General features: G+C 41.6%; 1 protein-coding gene across 18 annotated transcripts in view; it reads left to right on the top strand.

Moving 5' to 3' along the window:
* Positions 1-19,081, top strand: part of tacc (transforming acidic coiled-coil protein) — a 295,278-nt gene that overhangs the window by 50,640 nt on the left and 225,557 nt on the right. For 3 of the 18 annotated variants that reach the window (XM_070090667.1, XM_070090656.1, XM_070090654.1), the window contains exon 1: positions 2,333-2,374. The exons of the other annotated variants lie outside the window; for them this stretch is intronic. In XM_070090667.1, the coding sequence (XP_069946768.1) occupies positions 2,348-2,374 (27 nt within the window). In that variant the 5' untranslated portion in view covers positions 2,333-2,347. Of the gene's footprint in view, positions 1-2,332; positions 2,375-19,081 lie in introns of those variants that run through there. 18 annotated transcript variants of the gene reach the window in all.

Below are 19,081 nucleotides of genomic sequence, written 5' to 3'. Positions count from 1 at the left end.
GATGAGGTTAATCATAGAATTGATGAGGGAAAAAAGGTGAGTGGTGCGTTGAGGTGTAAATATTATGCAGAAAATTCGGAGTGTGGAAATTAGGAAAAGGTGTGGAGTTAATAAAAGTATTAGTCAGAGGGCAGAAGAGGGGTTGTTGAGGTGGTGTGGTCATTTAGAGAGAATGGATCAAAGTAGAATGACATGGAAAGCATATAAATCTATACGGGAAGGAAGGCGGGGTAGGGGTCGTCCTCGAAAGGGTTGGAGAGAGGGGGTAAAGGAGGTTTTGTGGGCGAGGGGCTTGGACTTCCAGCAAGCGTGCGTGAGCGTGTTAGATAGGAGTGAATGGAGACGAATGATACTTGGGACCTGACGATCTGTTGGAGTGTGAGCAGGGTAATATTTAGTGAAGGGATTCAGGGAAACCGGTTATTTTCATATAGTCGGACTTGAGTCCTGGAAATGGGAAGTACAATGCCTGCACTTTAAAGGAGGGGTTTGGGATATTGGCAGTTTGGAGGGATATGTTGTGTATCTTTATATGTGTATGCTTCTAAACTGTTGTATTCTGAGCACCTCTGCAAAAACAGTGATAATGTGCAAGTGTGGTGAAAGTGTTGAATGATGATGAAAGTATTTTCTTTTTGGGGATTTTCTTTCTTTTTGGGGTCACCCTGCCTCGGTGGGAGACGGCCGACTTGTTGAAAAAAAAAATATATATATATATATATTATATATATATATATATATATATATATATATATATATATATATATATATATATATATATATATATATATATATATATATATATATATAACAAGTCGGCCGTCTCCCACCGAGGCAGGGTGACCCAAAAAGAAAGAAAATCCCCAAAAAGAAAATACTTTCATCATCATTCAACACTTTCAAAACACTTGCACATAATCACTGTTTTTGCAGAAGTGCTCAGAACACAACAGTTTAGAAGCATACACATATAAAGATATACAACATATCCCTCCATTCTGCCAATATCCCAAACCCCTCCTTTAAAGTGCAGGCATTGTACTTCCCATTTCCAGGACTCAAGTCCGGCTGTATAAAAATAACCGATTTCCCTGAATCCCTTCACTAAATATTACCCTGCTCACACTCCAACAGCTCGTCAGGTCCCAAATATCATTCGTCTCCATTCACTCCTATCTATTACGCTCACGCACGCTTGCTGGAAGTCCAAGCCCATTGCCCACAAAACCTCCTTTACCCCCTCCCTCCAACCGTGTAAATTATGTTTATATACGATATTACCCGGGTAAAACGTGCTTTAAAACGCGCGCGCGAGCACACACACACACACACACACACACACACACACACACACACACACACACACACACACACACACACACATTCACTCACACAAAACAACAGGCCAAGTGTCTGTCGACAGGTGCCTTTAACAACTAGTAACTAACTACTACATATATACCACTCCAAGCAGATGACACGTCAGTGACAACATCAACTCCACCTGCAGCTGTTTCATTATACAATTATCACTACTCTTATAATTAAAGATTCTGCTTTTACAAATTACAATTATCTGATTGCTGTAAATCATGGCTATTTTTTTGTAAAATGCTGCCAACGTTACAGTGGTTTAGAAGTATTCATTAAATCATGTTACTATAACCTTGTAATCTGCTGTATTTTAAGATATACTACCGGAAAGTGTGTTTACCTTCTTCCATACACCTTTACATATCTCCTCTCTTTTGTTGTTGCTACACCAACCTGCAACATATACTGGCCACTATAATCTCCGCTCTTCCATTTCCATCTTACAAACAAATGTTTCAGCTAATGAAACCCTATTGCCATACTATACACATTCACTATTGACTGACACACTTCTCTCATTACACTCATCTTCGAGATTATTTTCCTTGTAATTTTCTGAAGTGTTTCTCCAAACCTGTAGTCTGTTTGTTCTTTTTGTGTTGCTATTTTTCCCAGTTCATCAGCTCCCTCATTCTCTGAGATGTTAACAGGAGTTGGTATCCACACCAGTTGGCAGCATTTTGTTATTTTCTAATACTTTTTACATTTCTTAATTCCTCTACAGAGTTATTAAGTGATATTTCAGGCGTCTAAAAGAACAAACAAATATTCTCAACGTTTATATTTTCTGGAGAATGTGTTGTATGTGAGAACATGTGAGTCTAGCCTCTAGTGTTGACATCCGGCAAGGGGTGTGTCTATGTCCTCGGGTATTCCCGTGTAGTACCAAGCTTCATCCCACATAGTACTCTTGTCTCTCATGGTAATAGCGTCTCCAGCACCACAGGTAAATCATAGTACTCTCCCCTCTGCCATGGTAATAGCGTCTCCAGCACCACAGGTAAATATTCCAGCCACACTTCTAAGAGCAGAATAAGTTAAAAAAAAAAAAAACTATTGTATCTCACTACAAATTCTGGGATAAGTTTTTATTTAGGTTTTACAAACATAAGTTTAAAATTTTACACAGTTCTTCATGGTACACTGGTTGGTTGGTTAATTGGGTTTAAAGCCTATCTACTGCACGATGGTCATTAAGGTTGCATGTCACCTGTTCACCTGTACATTACTTCGTATATTTACACGAAGAAATATCCACCTCTCGGTGTATATACCCTGTGTACACAGGTGTTATCGGCACATACAAGATATACTATGCATATTTAAACTAGGATATCAGCACACATTAAGTACATTATGTATATGTAAACTAGGATATCCCAATAGTCAAACCATGGGACACATTTTTATTGGGACCTTTATGCCCCCTAAATTTCCTTTTAAAATAATCTTTATTTGTTTAATGCAACAGTAAATCCCACGAGAACAATCACACTAATGTGTTAACAAGACTTGTTTCACTCGCTAGTCAGTCCTTGATATGTATCCCCTTTCTAGGACAGGTTATGTGATATCTTGTGTATCCCACTGTTTACCCTCATTACTCTAGTATATCCCGTGCATTTTTTAAGTACATTAATGTATCCCATGCTGTCTCCTTACATTATTTTGCGTATTCCACTGTTCCACTATATTTGCCCCGTAGCTAGGTTGGTAGCGCATTCAGATCACAGACTGATGTAGACAGCCTGTACTGTCTGCACAGACAGCCCATGCTGTCTGCCAGCTTAGTTCATATTTCGCGCCACTCAGGTGCTGCCCTCTGTAGCCAGGCCTCTAGGCAGGCACGCCAGCCTGCCGGCCCATGCCTCCCTCTCACTCACACAGCGGCCTAGCAGGAAGACACAAGGCCTCCCAGCTCTCTCTCGTGGGCATGGCCCTGCCCGGGCCATGGGCACAACACAAGCCTGTGTACCCACAACGACATTAACAATAAACGAAGAAGCCTCCGAAGAAGTTTATCATTAACCACCCGCTTGCTACAGCCTACCAAATAAACCTCATTATACTGAATGTCTGGGGTTCGATCCCCGGTACGTGTAGAAACATTGGGTATGTTTCCTTAAGACACCTGCTGTCCCCGTTCACCTAGCAGCGAGTAGGTACCTGGGTGTTAGCCAACTGGTGTGGGTCGCATCCTGGGTACAGACTTGACCTAAGTTGCCCGAAACGCTTTCTAATGAGTATGTCATTGATCGCAGCTATGGTCTGTATAAGTTGTATCATGTACCTTTAGAAATAAAGTACTATTATTATTATTATTATTATTATTATTATTATTATTATTATTATTATTATATAAGCTGTTTCTATACATTATAGTAAGTATTTTCTAAATTATGCTGTGTTTTTTTCAGTTTTTCTTCATTCATGTACGTATTTGAAGACAATTTCCCAACTCTCCAATGTAGGGTACAAGTTTCTAGCAATTGCGTTTATATGACTTTCCTGTGAAAATTTTTCTTAATAGCAACGCCTAGGTTCCTCTCTCACTCTGATATTTTCACTATTTTCTCAGTCTTTTTTCTTCTGATTTCGCTTCACTCCATTTTCGTTACATTTTATTAAATTATATTGTCCATCTATCACTACAGTTGTGTGTGTGTGTGTGTGTGTGTGTGTGTGTGTGTGTGTGTGTGTGTGTGTGTGTGTGTAAGAACTCACTAGTTTGTTGTCTACCTGGAGGGCATTCCGGGTTGTTGCCACCCCCCAGTTAAGAACGATAAAAATTTGCTGAGTTGGGCAAAAAATTTAACCCAAGGGGCCCACCCCGCAAACTGAATTTTTTGGGAACCCCAAGGGCAAACCCAACCATGAACTGAGTTTGGGGCCCTTTTCATCATTACGACCCCCATGTCATTGAAGGCTCTTGGCTCATATAAACTCCAACAACATGCCTTTTGGGGGGAAGCCAGGAAAGAAAATTCAAAAATTGGGGACAAAGGAATTAATGACAATTGTTATGGATCCCATCACACATTGGATTACCCTTCATGATAAAGTTGATATGTTAGCCAAGAAGAGTATCCAAAAGGGGAAAAACGTAGAATATAATTTTGGGTATAACTTGTCTAGCATTGGGGAATAATATTGGGAAAAGTAAATAAGGGAAGATGATTGTTATGGGGAATGCAAAAACCCTATAGATTTTATAACCCCACTATGATAACGAAGTAGATAAGAGGGGTTTTAGGGAAAATTTGAAATGAAAAAACTGACTGATGTTGTAGTGGCCAGGCTTGGGGTTTGGGTTAAAAGTACTTGGCATTTTGGGGGGAGAGACAAAAAGATGATGATCAAACTAAATGTAAATTATGGATCAGGCATTTCACCTTTTGAACACAAATTGTGTTTAATTGCCCTTTTCCCTATTGGGGAAACAGAGACAGACATTAAAAAATTTTATGGGGAATGCCGGATATCTTATTAATGAAAAATAAGAAAATTAGATAAAATAAGAAAATTTTCCCCAAATTTTTTTTAAAGATAAGGAACTATAAAGGAGATAAAAAAACCATTGTTTTCCCCAAAACTTTTGGGCCTATTTCCCTTTGGGCCCTTTTTGTGTACCCAAACATGCCTGCGCCACGGGTCCACAGGATGGATTTTGGGCACAAAAAACCCAGCCACTTGGAAAACTATCTGCCCCCCAGTGATTTCAAGGGGTTCCCAGGCGCCCCAGTAGTTAAGGTTTTTGGGATGGAACTTATACGTGCAGTAAAGGTTCTGGTACATTCTCTAGCCCTGCAATTTCACCGGGCCTTGAAGGGGGAAATTTGGGTGTACAGCAGTATTCCACCCCTAAAAAGAAAAAGGGTTTTTAAAAGGACTATTGGCTTAGCTTTCTTTGTTTTTAAATGTTCCCATTATCCACCCCAATAGTTTCCTAGCAGAGGGATAGGGGCTTTGTTGGGGACCCTTTGAAGGTGAGGGTTTTTGACAACCCATCCGGTTTCCTTCACATTCTTTTCCTCTCATTGTGTGACTGTTTTATATACCAGTTCTAGAATTTCCAGGGTCGAGTCATAGCCCTGGCCCCCCCCCTTGCTGGTTTTGGGGTTCACTTTTTGGTCTCCAAGAGTTTATCGTACTTCTTTTTCATGGGGAATTGAATCTTTTTATTCATCTAGTTGTTTTTGGGGTAGCCATAGCTCCTGATCCACCTCCCCTTGTGTGTGTGTGTGTGTGTGTGTGTGTGTGTGTGTGTGTGTGTGTGTGTGTGTGTGTGTGTGTGTGTGAAAATTCCCCAGTTGGGGGTTGGGGGGGTCGAGTCCACCCCTGGCCCCCCTTCATGATCGCTACAGGTAAACCCCCCGGACCCGGAGCTTAAAGTGAATGGACCCCGCCTCCACTACATTTTTTCCCCAAACCCTTTTCCCCACTTACTGACTACTCAGGCTGAAGAAATACTCCTAACATCCCCTGTGACCATCTGTGTTTTCAGTTTCCAACTGTGTCCCTGTTACTGTGTCCAATTTTCGGGAACATCCTGTCGGGGGTCCCCCTTTGTCAATTCCCCCTAGTATTTTGTATGTCGTTACTTCCCCTCTCTATCTCCCCCCGTCCCCAGTTTTTCCGGGTTGATTTCCCTTAACCCTCCCCCTAGGGGACAAAAATTAGCCGGGGACTAGTCTTGTTGAAACCTTTGCACTTTCTCTAGTTTTTCCCCAAGGGCCCTTTGGGTGGGTCCCCAAAACTGGTCCCGCATACCCAACATCCTCAAACTGTGTGTGTGTGTGTGTGTGTGTGTGTGTGTGTGTGTGTGTGTGTGTTTTTTAGAAATTTATATGGGGTTTTGGGGGGGTTTCAAAGCCCCCGGCCCCGGGGCCCTGTGTGGGGAGAAAAAAATATTTTAGCCCCTTGGTAGTTCGCCCTTGATATAGTCATTTGAAGAGTAAAGGGTTGTGAAGATTGTATAAAGTACCGAGGGTTGAGGGTGAGAGGAGGGAGCCAGGCCGGGGTGTTGTGAAATGATGGGGTGGTGGGGGATGACCGGGCGGGGGGTGGCAGAGGGGGTAAAATGGGGGGAAAGGTTTTTAAAAGGGGTTTTTTTTGGGCCCGGGAGGGGGGCCCATTTTGCCCCCAACCCTAGGCAGGAGACCACCTTCCAGTCTCTGGCCAGACCCTGGAACGGGGACCTGCCTTTCCTGGGATCCCTTTAAATTTTCCCCTTTTGTCCCTTTGAAATTTTTAAAAATTTTTTCCCCACCTGAACGGTTAGTTTATTTATCCTCCCCGCCCGCAGGTCACCCCGCCAGCAGGGAAAGAAAAGGACCCCAGGGGGTTCCAATGTGATTTATCAAGAACAAAGGCACAATACGGGACTGCAAAATATAAAACCCACATGGGAGAAAAGGAAGACATTTTTTTGGGGGTCCGACTTTGACCATTTAAAAAAGCCCTGTCCAAGCGGACAAAAATCGCCGAAGATTTTTTTTCCCCCAAAGTGCGGGTTAAGGGTCTTCATCAAATTCCCAATAATCCACGGGTTTGGGCCCCCAAGATTATAATAATAATAATAAAATTCACCCTTTTTCCCTTCTATTATTTTTTCTAATTTGACCCAAAGGCCCCTTCAGGAATTACTTACAACGGGGTAATATCCCCCAAACCCCAAAAAAAAGGTTTGCTAAAAATTTTATAGTACATACATCAAACAATGGCAAATGAAACTTGAAATAAAATTTTAAGTTCCCCCAAGACTGAAACGGGCCCTTTCCCGACTGTGATAAACCCCCCTGTTGAGCTAAACCATGTTGCTTGGTCCCTCCCCCCCCCTCCTACCCTTCCAAATTTTGCCCCAAAAGAGTTTTTTGACAGGGAGACGAGGGCGGCCCCGCGGGGGTTTGGTTCGGGAGACGTGGGAGAGACCTGACCCGTGGTTGCACTCCGGTTTCCCCGTTATATAGTGCGGGGTGAAGGAGTTTTTTTGCCTTGATTCCCTTTAGGGATGTATAGGGGGTGAGGGGGGGAAGTGGAGGGCGGTTTCGGCAGCCTGGGGAGTGTCGGGGCCCCAACGACGAGAAATTTTGCCTGGTGGTGAGGAGGGTGTGCCCCCCGGTGGTGTCTGGGGGAGGGGGCGGGAGTGTCAGTTGTGGGAACCCGGCCTTACTTCTCCGTCTGTTACCAGCCAGGGGACCGGGGGGCTGCGTAGTTGTTTCCCCACCGCCATGCTTGGTTGCCCAGTGAGGGTCAGGTGATCCTAACAGAAAATTGAATTTAAGGGCATTCCCGAACCTGTGTCGCGAATTTTAAATTTCCCAAACCTGGACCCTGCACGCACCGAGGCGGCCATTTTTTTTTTGCGACCGTTTTTTGGGTGGCAGGATACCACCTGTGGGCCGTTGACCTAGGACCCACGGGGTGGCTGATAAACCCGGCAAAGCAAATAGGTATACATGTCTCCCCAGGGTATTCCCCCCGGCATTAGTTTAATTCCCTTTTAAACATTGGCTAAAAAAGAGGGGCGTCGCGTTTTATATTCCGTGTTTCCTTGGGAGTGTCGGGAGGAAGGTCAAAAAAATGCCCCAGGGGGTTGGGACAGACACAACGTTGGTATAAGTTTTTGATGGAAGGTCACTGAAGGAACAGGACCTGTTGTGGGCAGTGAGCAGGTTGGGTTGGGCCCATTGAGGGGAGGGTCGGGGAGTAACTCTCTGAAATTCACTATGGAGACAAATGCAACTGTTTGCAGTAAGTCCTAAAAAAAGGGAAGGTGAATACAAACGTCGGGGGATTCCACATTTCTTTACTTGGGGCACTAAAAAGGGTGGGCCAATTGGGGGAATTATTTTTTCTTAAAACCATCCGATAGTGGGGAGTAAATTAGACCAAGACCACCAACCATCCCCATCAAAATGGAAAGGAGAAAGCAAAAACCCCATTTTAACAAAAAATAATAAAAAGAAGGTACGGGGCCAAGCCCCTTTAAGTTTAATTTTCCAGGTGTTTGGGGTTTGTATTAAGGGGTTCGGGTGTCTTTCCCAGGTTTTAAAGCCTTAATAGGGGTAAAGAATCAAATTTTATCTCTGAGGATTTACTGCCCTTTTTTAATTCATAAAATAATTAAAAAAAAAATTTTTATTATTATTTTTTGTAAATTTTTGGTCATTTGTATCTGAGAAAAAACCCCGCCCCTTCCAAAAGCCAAAGGCCCCCACCTCGGGGAAATTTTTAAAGGGAAAATAGTAGAGAGGGGGATAAAAAAATAGTACGGGATGGGAAAAATTGTAGTACAGGGTGGTGATAAGCAAAAAAAGTAGTACAGGAGGGGTGATCGTGTCCGGGGTGGTGATCAAAAACAGAAAGAAAGGGGATGGTGAAAAACAGTGGGGAACAGGGTAGTGATAACAACAGTGGGTTAAATTTTGATAAAAAAACAATGGGTACAGGATGGTATAAACAACAAAAGTAGACAGGGGTGAAAGCAAAAGTAGACAGGGGGGGAAAACAAACAAAGAAACGGGGAATGGGGGGATCAAAAAAACAAAGTAACAGGATGGTGATCAACAACAAAGTAAAAAGGATGGGGGAAAAACCACAAAATTGGGACAGGATGGGGGATCAACAACAAAAAAGTAAAAAGGGAAAGGGATAAACAAAAAAAAAGGTAGTACAGGATGGGATAAACAAAAAATAAAAAGGATGGGGGAAAAAACAACAACAGAAATAAGGGAAAATAGGGTTATGGTACAGGATGGGGGGATAACAGTAGTACAAGATTGATAAACAACAAAAATAGAAACGGGGATGGGAAAACAAAAATAAAGGATGGGATAAAGTGGGGTTAAGGATGGTGAAATAAAGTATAAAGGGTGATAAACAAAAAACAGTGGTACAGGATGGGATAAAAAGAGTGCAGGGGTGGTGATAAAGTAGTGGTGATGGTGATAAACAACAACAGTAGTACGGGGTGGTGATAAACAAAAACAGTAGACAGGGTGGTGAAAAAAAGTGGGTACAGGGTGGTGATAAACAAAACAGGGGGTACGGGAAAAGGGAAAAGTAAACAGGAGGGTAAGAAACAGAGGCAGGTGGTGATAAACAACAACAGTAGTACAAGATGGTCAACAGTAAAAGTGGGATAAAAAACCAAAAGTAGTACAGGAGGGTTGATAAACAACAAAAGGGGGTTAAGGATGGTGATAAAAAAGTTTTAAGGGGTGGTGATAAAGGGGGAAAAAGGGGTATGGGGATAAAAACAGTAGTACAGGATGGGATAAACAAAAAAAGTATAAAAGGAGGGTGATAAAAAAACAACAGAAAAAGGATGGGGGGATCAACCCCAAACAGTATTTACAAGATGGGTGATAAAAAACAAAAAAAAGTAAAAGGAAGGGTGAAAATGTACAGGATGGTGATAACAGTAGTACGGGATGGGATAAACAACCCCTAGTACAGGATGGTGATAACAATAGCGGGGAGGGGATAAAAAAAAATAAATACGGGGAAGGAAAAACAAGAACAATAGTACAGGGGGGGAAAAACAACAACAATAGAAACAGGTTTTGGAAAACAGTGGACAGGGATGGGGATAAAAAACAGGACGGGGTGGGGGAAAAAACAAAAAATAAAGGGTGGATAATAGTAGTACAGGATGGGGGATAAAAGGGTAAAGGGGGGGATAAAAAAATAACAATAGTAAGGGTGGTGATAAAAAATAGTACAGGATGGTGATAACAGAGCAAGGTGGGGGATAAAGTAGTACAGGGTGGGAAAAAGGGAAGAAAAAAATGGGGGATAAAAGAGAAAAGGGGTGGGGAAAACAAAAAATAAAGTAATGGGTGGTGAAAAACAGTAGAAACAGGATGGGGGATAAAAAAACAAAAGAAAAAGGGTGGGGGATAAGAAAACAAAGTAGTACAGGATGGTGATAAAGTAGACGGGGTGGTGAAAACAACAGTAGTACGGGTTGGTGGATAAACAAAAAAATAGCAGGATGGGATAAAAACAATAGTACAGGATGGTGATAAACAACAACAGTAGTACAGGAGGGGGGAAAGCAAATAAAAGGGTGGTAAAGCAAAAACAGTAGTACAGGATGGGGGATCAAAAAACAAAAGTAGTACAGGATGGGGGAAAAACAAACAATAGACAGGATGGTGATTAGTACAGGGTGGTGAAAAAGTACGGGATGGGATAAACTACAAAATACAGGATGGTGATCAACAAAAACAGTAGAAAGGGATGGTGATAAAAAAACAGTAGTACGGGAAAGGTGATAAACCAAAATAGTACAGGATGGTGATAACAACAAAAAAAAAGGACGGGAGGGGATAAAAACAACAGTAGACGGGGATGGGGGATAAAACAGTAGTACAGGATGGTGAAAAACAACAACAGTAGTACAGGATGGGGGGAAAAAAACAGTATTTAAGGATGGTGATAAAGTAGTAAAGATGGTGATAAAAAAATAAATAATAGTACAGGATGGTGATAAACAAAATAGTACGGGATGGGAAAACAGAGTACGGGGAGGGTTTAATAATAGAAAGAAAGGATGGTGATAAAAACAACAGTAGTACAGGATGGTGATAAAAACAGAGGGGTGGGATAAAGGTAGTACAGGAGGGGTGATAAAAAAAAAGGTAGTACAGGTGATAAACAAAAACAGTAGTACAGGGTGGTGATAACAAAGAAAGGGGGTGAAAAAACAAAAACAGAAACGGGATGGTATAACAGTAGTACAGGATGGTGATAAAGTAGAAAAGGGGTGGTGATAAAAAAAACAACAGAAAAAAGATGGTCAAAAGTAGCACGGGGTGGGTGATGAACAAAACAGAAAAGGATGGTGATAAACAAAAACAGAGAAACGGGATGGTGAAAATAGTAAAGGGGTGATAAAGTAGGGGATGGGATAATAACAGTAGTACAGGATGGGATAAAAAAAAACAGAGTACGGGGATGGTGAAAAAAACAACAACAGTAGTACAGGATGGGATCAAAAACAACAGTAGTACAAGATGGTGATAAACAAAAATTATACAGAATGGTGATAAATACAGGAGGGATAAAAAAAAGGATGGTGAAAAAACAAAACTAGAAAGGATGGTGAAAAATAAAGTACAGGATGGTGAAAACAACAACAGTAATACAGGGATTGAAAAAAGGAACAATAGTACAGGTTTGGGATAAACAAAAAATAGTACAGGATGGATACAAAGAGACAGGATGGGAAAAAAGTAGACGGGGTGGTGAAAAAACAAAATAGTACAGGAGGTGATAATGGGTAGACAGGATAAGGAAAACAGAGAAAATGGGGGATAAACAAAAACAATGGGACAGGGGTGATAAAAAAGTAGACCAGGATGGTGAAAACAGTAGACGGGGTGGTGATAACAGTAGTACAGGGTGAAAACAAGAAGAAAGGTGATAAAAAAAAAGAGTGGATAAACAACAACAATAGTACAGGGGGGGAAAACAGTAGTACAGGATGGTGATAAACAACAAAAAAGTAGTAAAGGGTGGTGATAAATAAAAGTAAAAGGGGGAAAACAGAAGACAGGATTTTGATAACAACAGTAAACAAGGTGGTTATAAAGAAAAGTACAGGATGGTGATCAACAGAAAAAAGGGGTGGTGATAACAAAAAGAAAGGGGGAAAAACAACAACAGTACTCGGGGTGGTGATAAATAAATAGACGGGATGGGATAAAAAAAAGTAGTACAGGGGGATAAAAAAAACAATAGACAGGATGGTGAAAAATAAAAGAGTACGGGGGGGATAAAAAAACAACAATAGTACAGGATGGGGGATAAAAAAACAAAAGATTTTGGGGGGTGATAACAACAAAAGGGGTTAAGATGGTGATAAACAACAACAAAAAATCAGGGTGGGGGAAACCAGTAGTACGGGGATGGTGATAAAAAAAGATACAGGGGGGGGATAAACAACAGAGTACAGGGGGTGGAAAACAAAAAATGGTACAGGGTGGGGGATAACAGAAAACAGGGTGGGATAAAAAAACAACGGGAAGTACGGGGATGGTGATAAAAATAGAAACGGGGTGGTGATAAACAACAAAAAGTAAAAGGGGGGATAACAGAGTACAGGGTGGGATAACAGACCAGGGGGTAAATAACGAGCGGGGTTTGGGAAAAAACGGGGGTGGTGATAAAAGAGTACAAGGGGGTGATAACAGAAAAGAAACAGGATGGGATAAACAACAAAAAGAGTAAAGGGTGGTGATGGGCAACAGAAAAATGGTGATAAAGTAAAAAGGGGATGGGATAAAAAAAAAGACAGGGGGGTTATAAATAGCAGGTAAAGGAAAAATAAAAGAAGGGGGGGGGATAAAGTAGACAGGGTGGTGTTTAACAAAAAGTACAAAGGGGTGGGATAAATAACAGTAAAGGATGGGGACCAACAAAAACAAAAAACAGGAGGGGATAACAGTATAAAAAGGAGGGGGAAATAACAAAAGAGTACAGGGTGGGGATAAAAAAAACAACAATAGTACAGGGGGGATAAAGAGACAGGGGGGTGATAAACAAAAAAGATACAGGGGGTGATAACAACAGGGGCCGGGGTGAATAAAACAACAACAATAGTAAAGATGGTGATAAAAAAGTAGAAAAGGGGTGGGGGATAAAAAAAACAAAGTACAGGGGGGGAAAACATAGTAAAGGGTAAGGATAAACAACAACAGAAAAAAAGGGATGGGAAAAATAACAGAGTAAGGTGGTGATAAAAAAATTTAGTACGGGGTGGTGAAACAGTAATAGGGTTGTTAAATAAAAGGTGGTGATAAAGAGTACGGGGTGATGATAAAGAGTACAGGGGGATAACAGCACAGGGGTGATAAAAGTAGAACAGGGTGGGAAAAAACAAAACAATAGGTATGATGAAAGTGAAAACAAAAAAAGTAGTAAAAGGATGGTGATAACGGGTAGTACAGGGGGGTGATAAAGTAAAAAGGGGTGGTAAACAGTAGTACAGGGGGTGATAAAAAAACAACAAAAGTAAAGGGTAAGTAAAAACAACAGTAGATAGGTTTAATAATAAAGCACAGGGGGGGAAAAAACAACAACAGAAATTACAATGGTGATAACAGTAGTAAAGGAGGGGTGAAAACAACAGTAGAAAATTAAGATAAACCAAAAGAGTACAGGGTGGTATAACAAAGAAAACAGGATGGTGAAACAGATTTAAAGGTGGACAACAAAGAAGGATGGTGAAAAAACAACAAAAGTACAGGGTGGTGATAACAACAGAGAAACAGGGATGGTGATAAAAGTAGTAAAAAGGGGGTGATTAAAATTTTAAGTACGGGATGGTGATAACAGTAGTACAGGTGTTGATAACAACAGTAAAAGGAGGGGTGATAATAACAGTAGTACAGGGGGAAAAACCAATAAAAGGGGGGGGTGAAAAAGTAGTACAGGATGGTGATAATCAGTAAAAGGGTGGTGATAAACAACAACAAAGCACAAGTTGGTGATAACAGTAGTACAGGGGGGGATAAACAAAACGGGTAGTACGGGGTGGTGAAAAATAGAAATTTTGGTGAAAACAACAGGGGCCAAGGTGGGATAAAAAAAAGCAGTACAGGATGGTGATAAAAAAAGGCAGGGTGCTGATAACAGTAGTACAGAATGGTGATAAAAACAGTAGCAGGGTTTGATAACAGTAGTACGGGGTGGGTGATAAAACAAAAAAGGGAAAAAGGGGTGTTGAAAAAGGGTAGTAAAATTTTTGGGTGATAACAACAACAGAAAAGGTGTTGATAACAGTAAAAGGGGGAATTCAACAGATGGGTGGGATCAACAACAGTAGAAAGGGTGGTGATAACAGTAGAACAGGGATGCGATAAAAAAACAACAGTGGTACAGGGTGGTGATAAAGAAAACGGGCCCGGGAAAAAAAAAAGTACAGGGTAAAAAAATATACGGGGTGGTGAAAAAACAAATAGAATAAGGTTTAAATTCCCCGACATAATTTTCGGAAAAGGACAAGAAACCCAATGTGACTTTTTATCGGGGCAACTTTTGTCACTATAATGTGACAGTTTCTGGAAAAAATTGTAAACCATAATGTGACAGTTTATTGTAACAAATTGTCACTATAAGGGACAGTTTATTGGGGCAACATTGTCACTATAAGGGACTTTTTATCGGGAAACTTTGTCACATAAGGGTGAAAAGTTTATTGGGAAACATTCACTATAATGGGGACAGTTTATTGGGCAACTTTGTAAATTATAAGGGACAGTTTATCGGGGAACATTGTCACTATAAGGGACAGTTTATCAGGGCAACATTGTCAATAAGGGACATTTATCGGGCAACATTGTAAAATTTATAATGTGACAGTTTATTGGGCAAATTGTCACTATAATGTGACAGTTTACTGTCAACATTTTCCCCATTAATGACAGTTTACTGTGGCAAATTGTCAAATAATGTGACTTTTTTACGGGTGGGCAAATTGTCCCCATAAGGGACGGGTTTATTGTGGCAAATTGTCACTATAAGGGAAAAAGAGGGCAACATTCACCATAATGGGGACAGTTTACGGGTGGCAACATTCACTAATTTAAGTTTTTTTAGGCATTGTCACTATAAGGGACATTTTACGGCAACATTGTCTATAAGGTGACAGCTTATAAAAGGAACATTGTCACTAAAAATGACAGTTTATCGGGAAAAATTTTTGTCCCCATAAGGGAAAAGTTTTTTTGGGCAAAATTGTCACCATAAATGTGACAGTTTACTGTGGCAACGTTGTCTTTTTATAATGTTGCAGTTTATTTTAAAACTTTTGTCAAATAATGAAAAGCCATCAGGCAAATTGCCCTTAAGGGACACCCACGGAACTTGTCACCAAAATTGACAGCTTCCCGGGGGAAAAGTTTCCACTATAATGGAAGTTCACTGTGGAAAACTTTCCATTTAAATGTGACAGTTTACTGTGGCCACATTTCCCCATAATGTGACTTTTTATCGGGGCAACATTTTTCCCCATAATGTGACGGGTTTATTGGGCAACATTGTCACCATAAGGGACTTTTTGGGGGGGCAACATTGTCACATAATGCATTTTTTTAGGGAAAATTTTGTCACCATAATGTACAGTTTATCGGGGCAACGTTGTCACCATAATGACAGTTTATCGGGGCAACTTTTATTTAAAACCTTTTAAAATTTGCAAAAAGCTTTCAGGGGGCAACATTGTCACTATAATGGACAGTTTATCGGGGAAAACATTTCATTAAATGACAGTTTCAGAAAATTGTAAATTTATAATGACAGTTTACTGTGGCAACATTTAAAACCATAAGGGACATTTTATCAGGCAACATTGTCCCCATAAGGGACAGTTTCCCCGGGCATTGTCCCCATAAGGACAGCTACTGTAAAAATACTGTCACTATAATGTGACAGTTTATAAAAGGTAACTTTGTCACTATAATGGACATTTTTGTGGCAACATTGTCACTATAAGGGACAGTTTTTATCGGGGGAAAAAAGCACTATAAGGGAACCCTTATTGGGCAACGTTGTCACCATAATGTGACACCCTTTTTGGGAAAAGTTGTCCCCATAATGGACAGTTTCCCCTGTGGAAAATTGTCACCATAATGTGCCATCAGGGCAACATTGCCCCCATAACGACAACTTGGGCAAAATGTCACTATAATGACAGTTTATCGGGCAAAATTGTCACCAAATAAACCCCTTATCAGGCAAATTGTCACTATAAGGGACAGTTTACGGAAAACCATTGTCCCCATAAGGGCAGCTTTTTTCAGGAAAATTTAAGTCACTATAATGTGACAGTTTTCCTCCCATTGTAAACGCCCCGGACAGTTTATCGGGCAAATTGTCCCCATAAGGGACAGTTTATCGGGCAAATTGTCACTATAATGCGGTTTTTTTTGGCAAATTGTCACCATAATGACAGTTTACTTTTAAAATTTCACTATAATGTGACAGTTTATCGGGCAACATTGTCCCCTTTAAAAATAAATTGTGACAGTTTTTTGGGTAAACATTTTTTCATTTATAAGGGAAAAATTTAAATAAGGCAAAATTTGTAAACATAATGACATTTTCGGTGGCAACATTTTTACTATAATGTGACGGGTTTATCAGGCAACATTGTCCCCTTATAATGAAAATTTTAAGGGAAAACATTGTCCCCATAATGTGACAGTTATTGTGGCAACATTGTCCCCATAATGTGACGGGTTTATCAGGCAACATTGTCACTATAATGTGACAGTTTACTTTTAAAAATTGTCCCCATAATGTGACAGTTTATTGGGGCAACATTGTCCCCATAATGTGACTTTTTATTGGGCAACATTTTTTCCATAAGGGACAGTTTTACTGTGGCAACATTGTCCCCATAAAGGACGGGTTTACTGGGGAAAATTTTACCATAAATGGAAGCTTTAAAACATTGTCCCCATAATGTGACAGTTTATTAAGGAAAACTTTTGTCACAAATTGACAGTTTACTTTTTAAACATTGTTTTTTTAAAAGGGACAGTTTACGGAAATTTTGTCACTATAATGTGACAGTTTACTTTTAAACTTTCCCCATAATGTGACAGTTTATTGGGCAAATTTAAACATAAGGGTGACAGTTTACTGAGCAACATTCACTAAAAGGACAGCTTATTGAAAAACATTGTCACTATAAGGGAAAAGTTTATCAAATATTTTTTTCCAAAAAAAACAAGTCATCAATTTGGGATTTTAGTTAATAAATTTTCATTAAAACCCAAGCCCTTTTTGGCCCCATGATTGAACCGGGGAGGGGGGTTAGTTAATTTTTTTTGGTTGGGTTAAAGAAGAACCCGGCTAGGGCTGGTTTGCCAAAGAAGTTGCCAGATTGGTGGTTGGTTTGGCCAGTTAAAAGAAAGGGGGAAAGAAGAAAAAGAACCCGGGCTCCAGGGGGGGCCAAAAGGAAAAAGGTTGCCAGGGGCTGAAAATTTTGCCGGGCCCAGGACCCAAAACCCAGGAGGCTGGGCCCGGTTAAGGCCCGGGCGGGGCCAGGCCGGGCCAGCGGTTGTGCTTAAAGGAAAGAAGCGGGAGGTTAAAGAAGCGGGCCCAGTGTGTTAAAACCCGGGCCCGGGCCGGGTTTTGCCAGGCCAGGTTGGCCGGGCAAAAGGGGGCCCGGTTATTAAGGAAGAAGAAGAATTTAAAAAAAAAGGTTTGGGTTAAAAAGGGGGAAAGAAAGGTTGTGTTAGGGTTAATTGGAAGAAGAAGAAGGTGGGGCTGTGGGGGAAGGGTTGGGCCCGGCCGGGCCCAGGCCGGGGCCTGGAAAGGGAAGCCAAAGAAGGGCTGTTTTGGGCCAGGAAAAAGGCCGGGGGCCTGGTTAGGCTGGGCTAAAAAAAAAAGAAGCAAAAAAAAAGGTTAAGGCGAAGAAGAAGGCAAAAGGGGTTTTGGCAGGTTAAAAGAAAGGTTTAGGTTGGGCCGGCTGGCGGTTGTGCTGGGGCAAAGAAGCAGTTGCGGGGCCAAAAACAGGTTAAAGGAAGGCAAAGGGCGGGCGGGCCAAAGGAAGGTGCTAAAAAAAGGGCCGGAGGCTAGGCTACGCCCGTTGGCAGTTAGGTTACCCCAGCCAGCCACCCCAAAAGGCCCCCAAAAGGCCCGGGGGAAAAGAAGGGGCTGACTATTTGGCCGGGAAATTACGTTCTGTCCACGTTAGGTTACGAGGGGCCCAGGGGGCCAGGAAACGGAAGAAGCGGGAAGCCTGGTCGGGCCTTTTTCCACTTTACGCCACCGGGTTGTGCTGGGGCAAAGCGGGGCTGGTTTAAGAAGGGACTTTAGGACAGGTTTCCCAGGTGGGAGGCTCCCAAAGGTTGGCTAGGCTGGTGCAAAGGGGGAAAGGCTACCCCGGGGTTGGGTTGGGTTAGGAAAGAGGTTACCTGGAGGTTTCCGGGATCAACCCCCCGGGCCCGGCCCCTTGACCAGGCCTCCTTGATCAGGCCTGAAAAATGGGGTTTTTTGGGGGCCCTGCCCTGAAATCCAAGCCCAAAACGCGAGCCACAGCCCGGCTGTTTCCGGCCCCCTGACTTTTATATCTGTCCACCCTTTTCTTAAAGGCAGCCGGGGGTTTATTGGAAACCCCAATGCTTGATGGAGGTTGAAAAAAATTTTTCCCGGACACTTAGGGGATTTTTTTCCCTTAGTTTAACCAAATGCCCCTACTTTTTTTGGGGGGCTTTTTGTTTTTGCCTGCCCAGTTTTTTATTTTGTGGGGAGGGTTTTTTGGGGATTTGGGGAAAATTTTTCCCTTTCCCCCAAGTTTTTCCAAGTGTGATTATGATTTTCTTCCCCCCTGCGTTCCAACGAGTACAACCCCGGGGTTTCCCAAGGGTTTCCTTGTAAAAGTTAAGGTGTTTAAGAATTTAAATTGGCAAAAAAGGACCCTGTAAAACCCCTTAGATCTGCGATTTCACCTGTTTTGGAAAGGAGATGTTAATGTACAGCAGATTCCCCTAGAAAAAAGGGGAGAAAAGGATAAACCGTTTGGCATCTCTTTTTTGAAATTTCCCCTGATCCATCCAATCTTTTTTTGCACGGGGATCGTGGAATTTTGACCCTTTGAAAGTGACCCTCAGACAACAATTCCCCGGCCCCTTTTTACATTTTTTTTCCGCACTATTGTAGGGCCCGGGAGCGTAGTATACCTGTTCTA

Source organism: Cherax quadricarinatus, chromosome 32 (genome assembly GCF_038502225.1).
Source record: "Cherax quadricarinatus isolate ZL_2023a chromosome 32, ASM3850222v1, whole genome shotgun sequence".
Lineage (NCBI taxonomy): Eukaryota > Metazoa > Arthropoda > Malacostraca > Decapoda > Parastacidae > Cherax > Cherax quadricarinatus.
The sequence above is the reverse complement of the archived record's forward strand: the minus strand, read 5'-3'. Positions and strand labels throughout refer to the sequence as shown.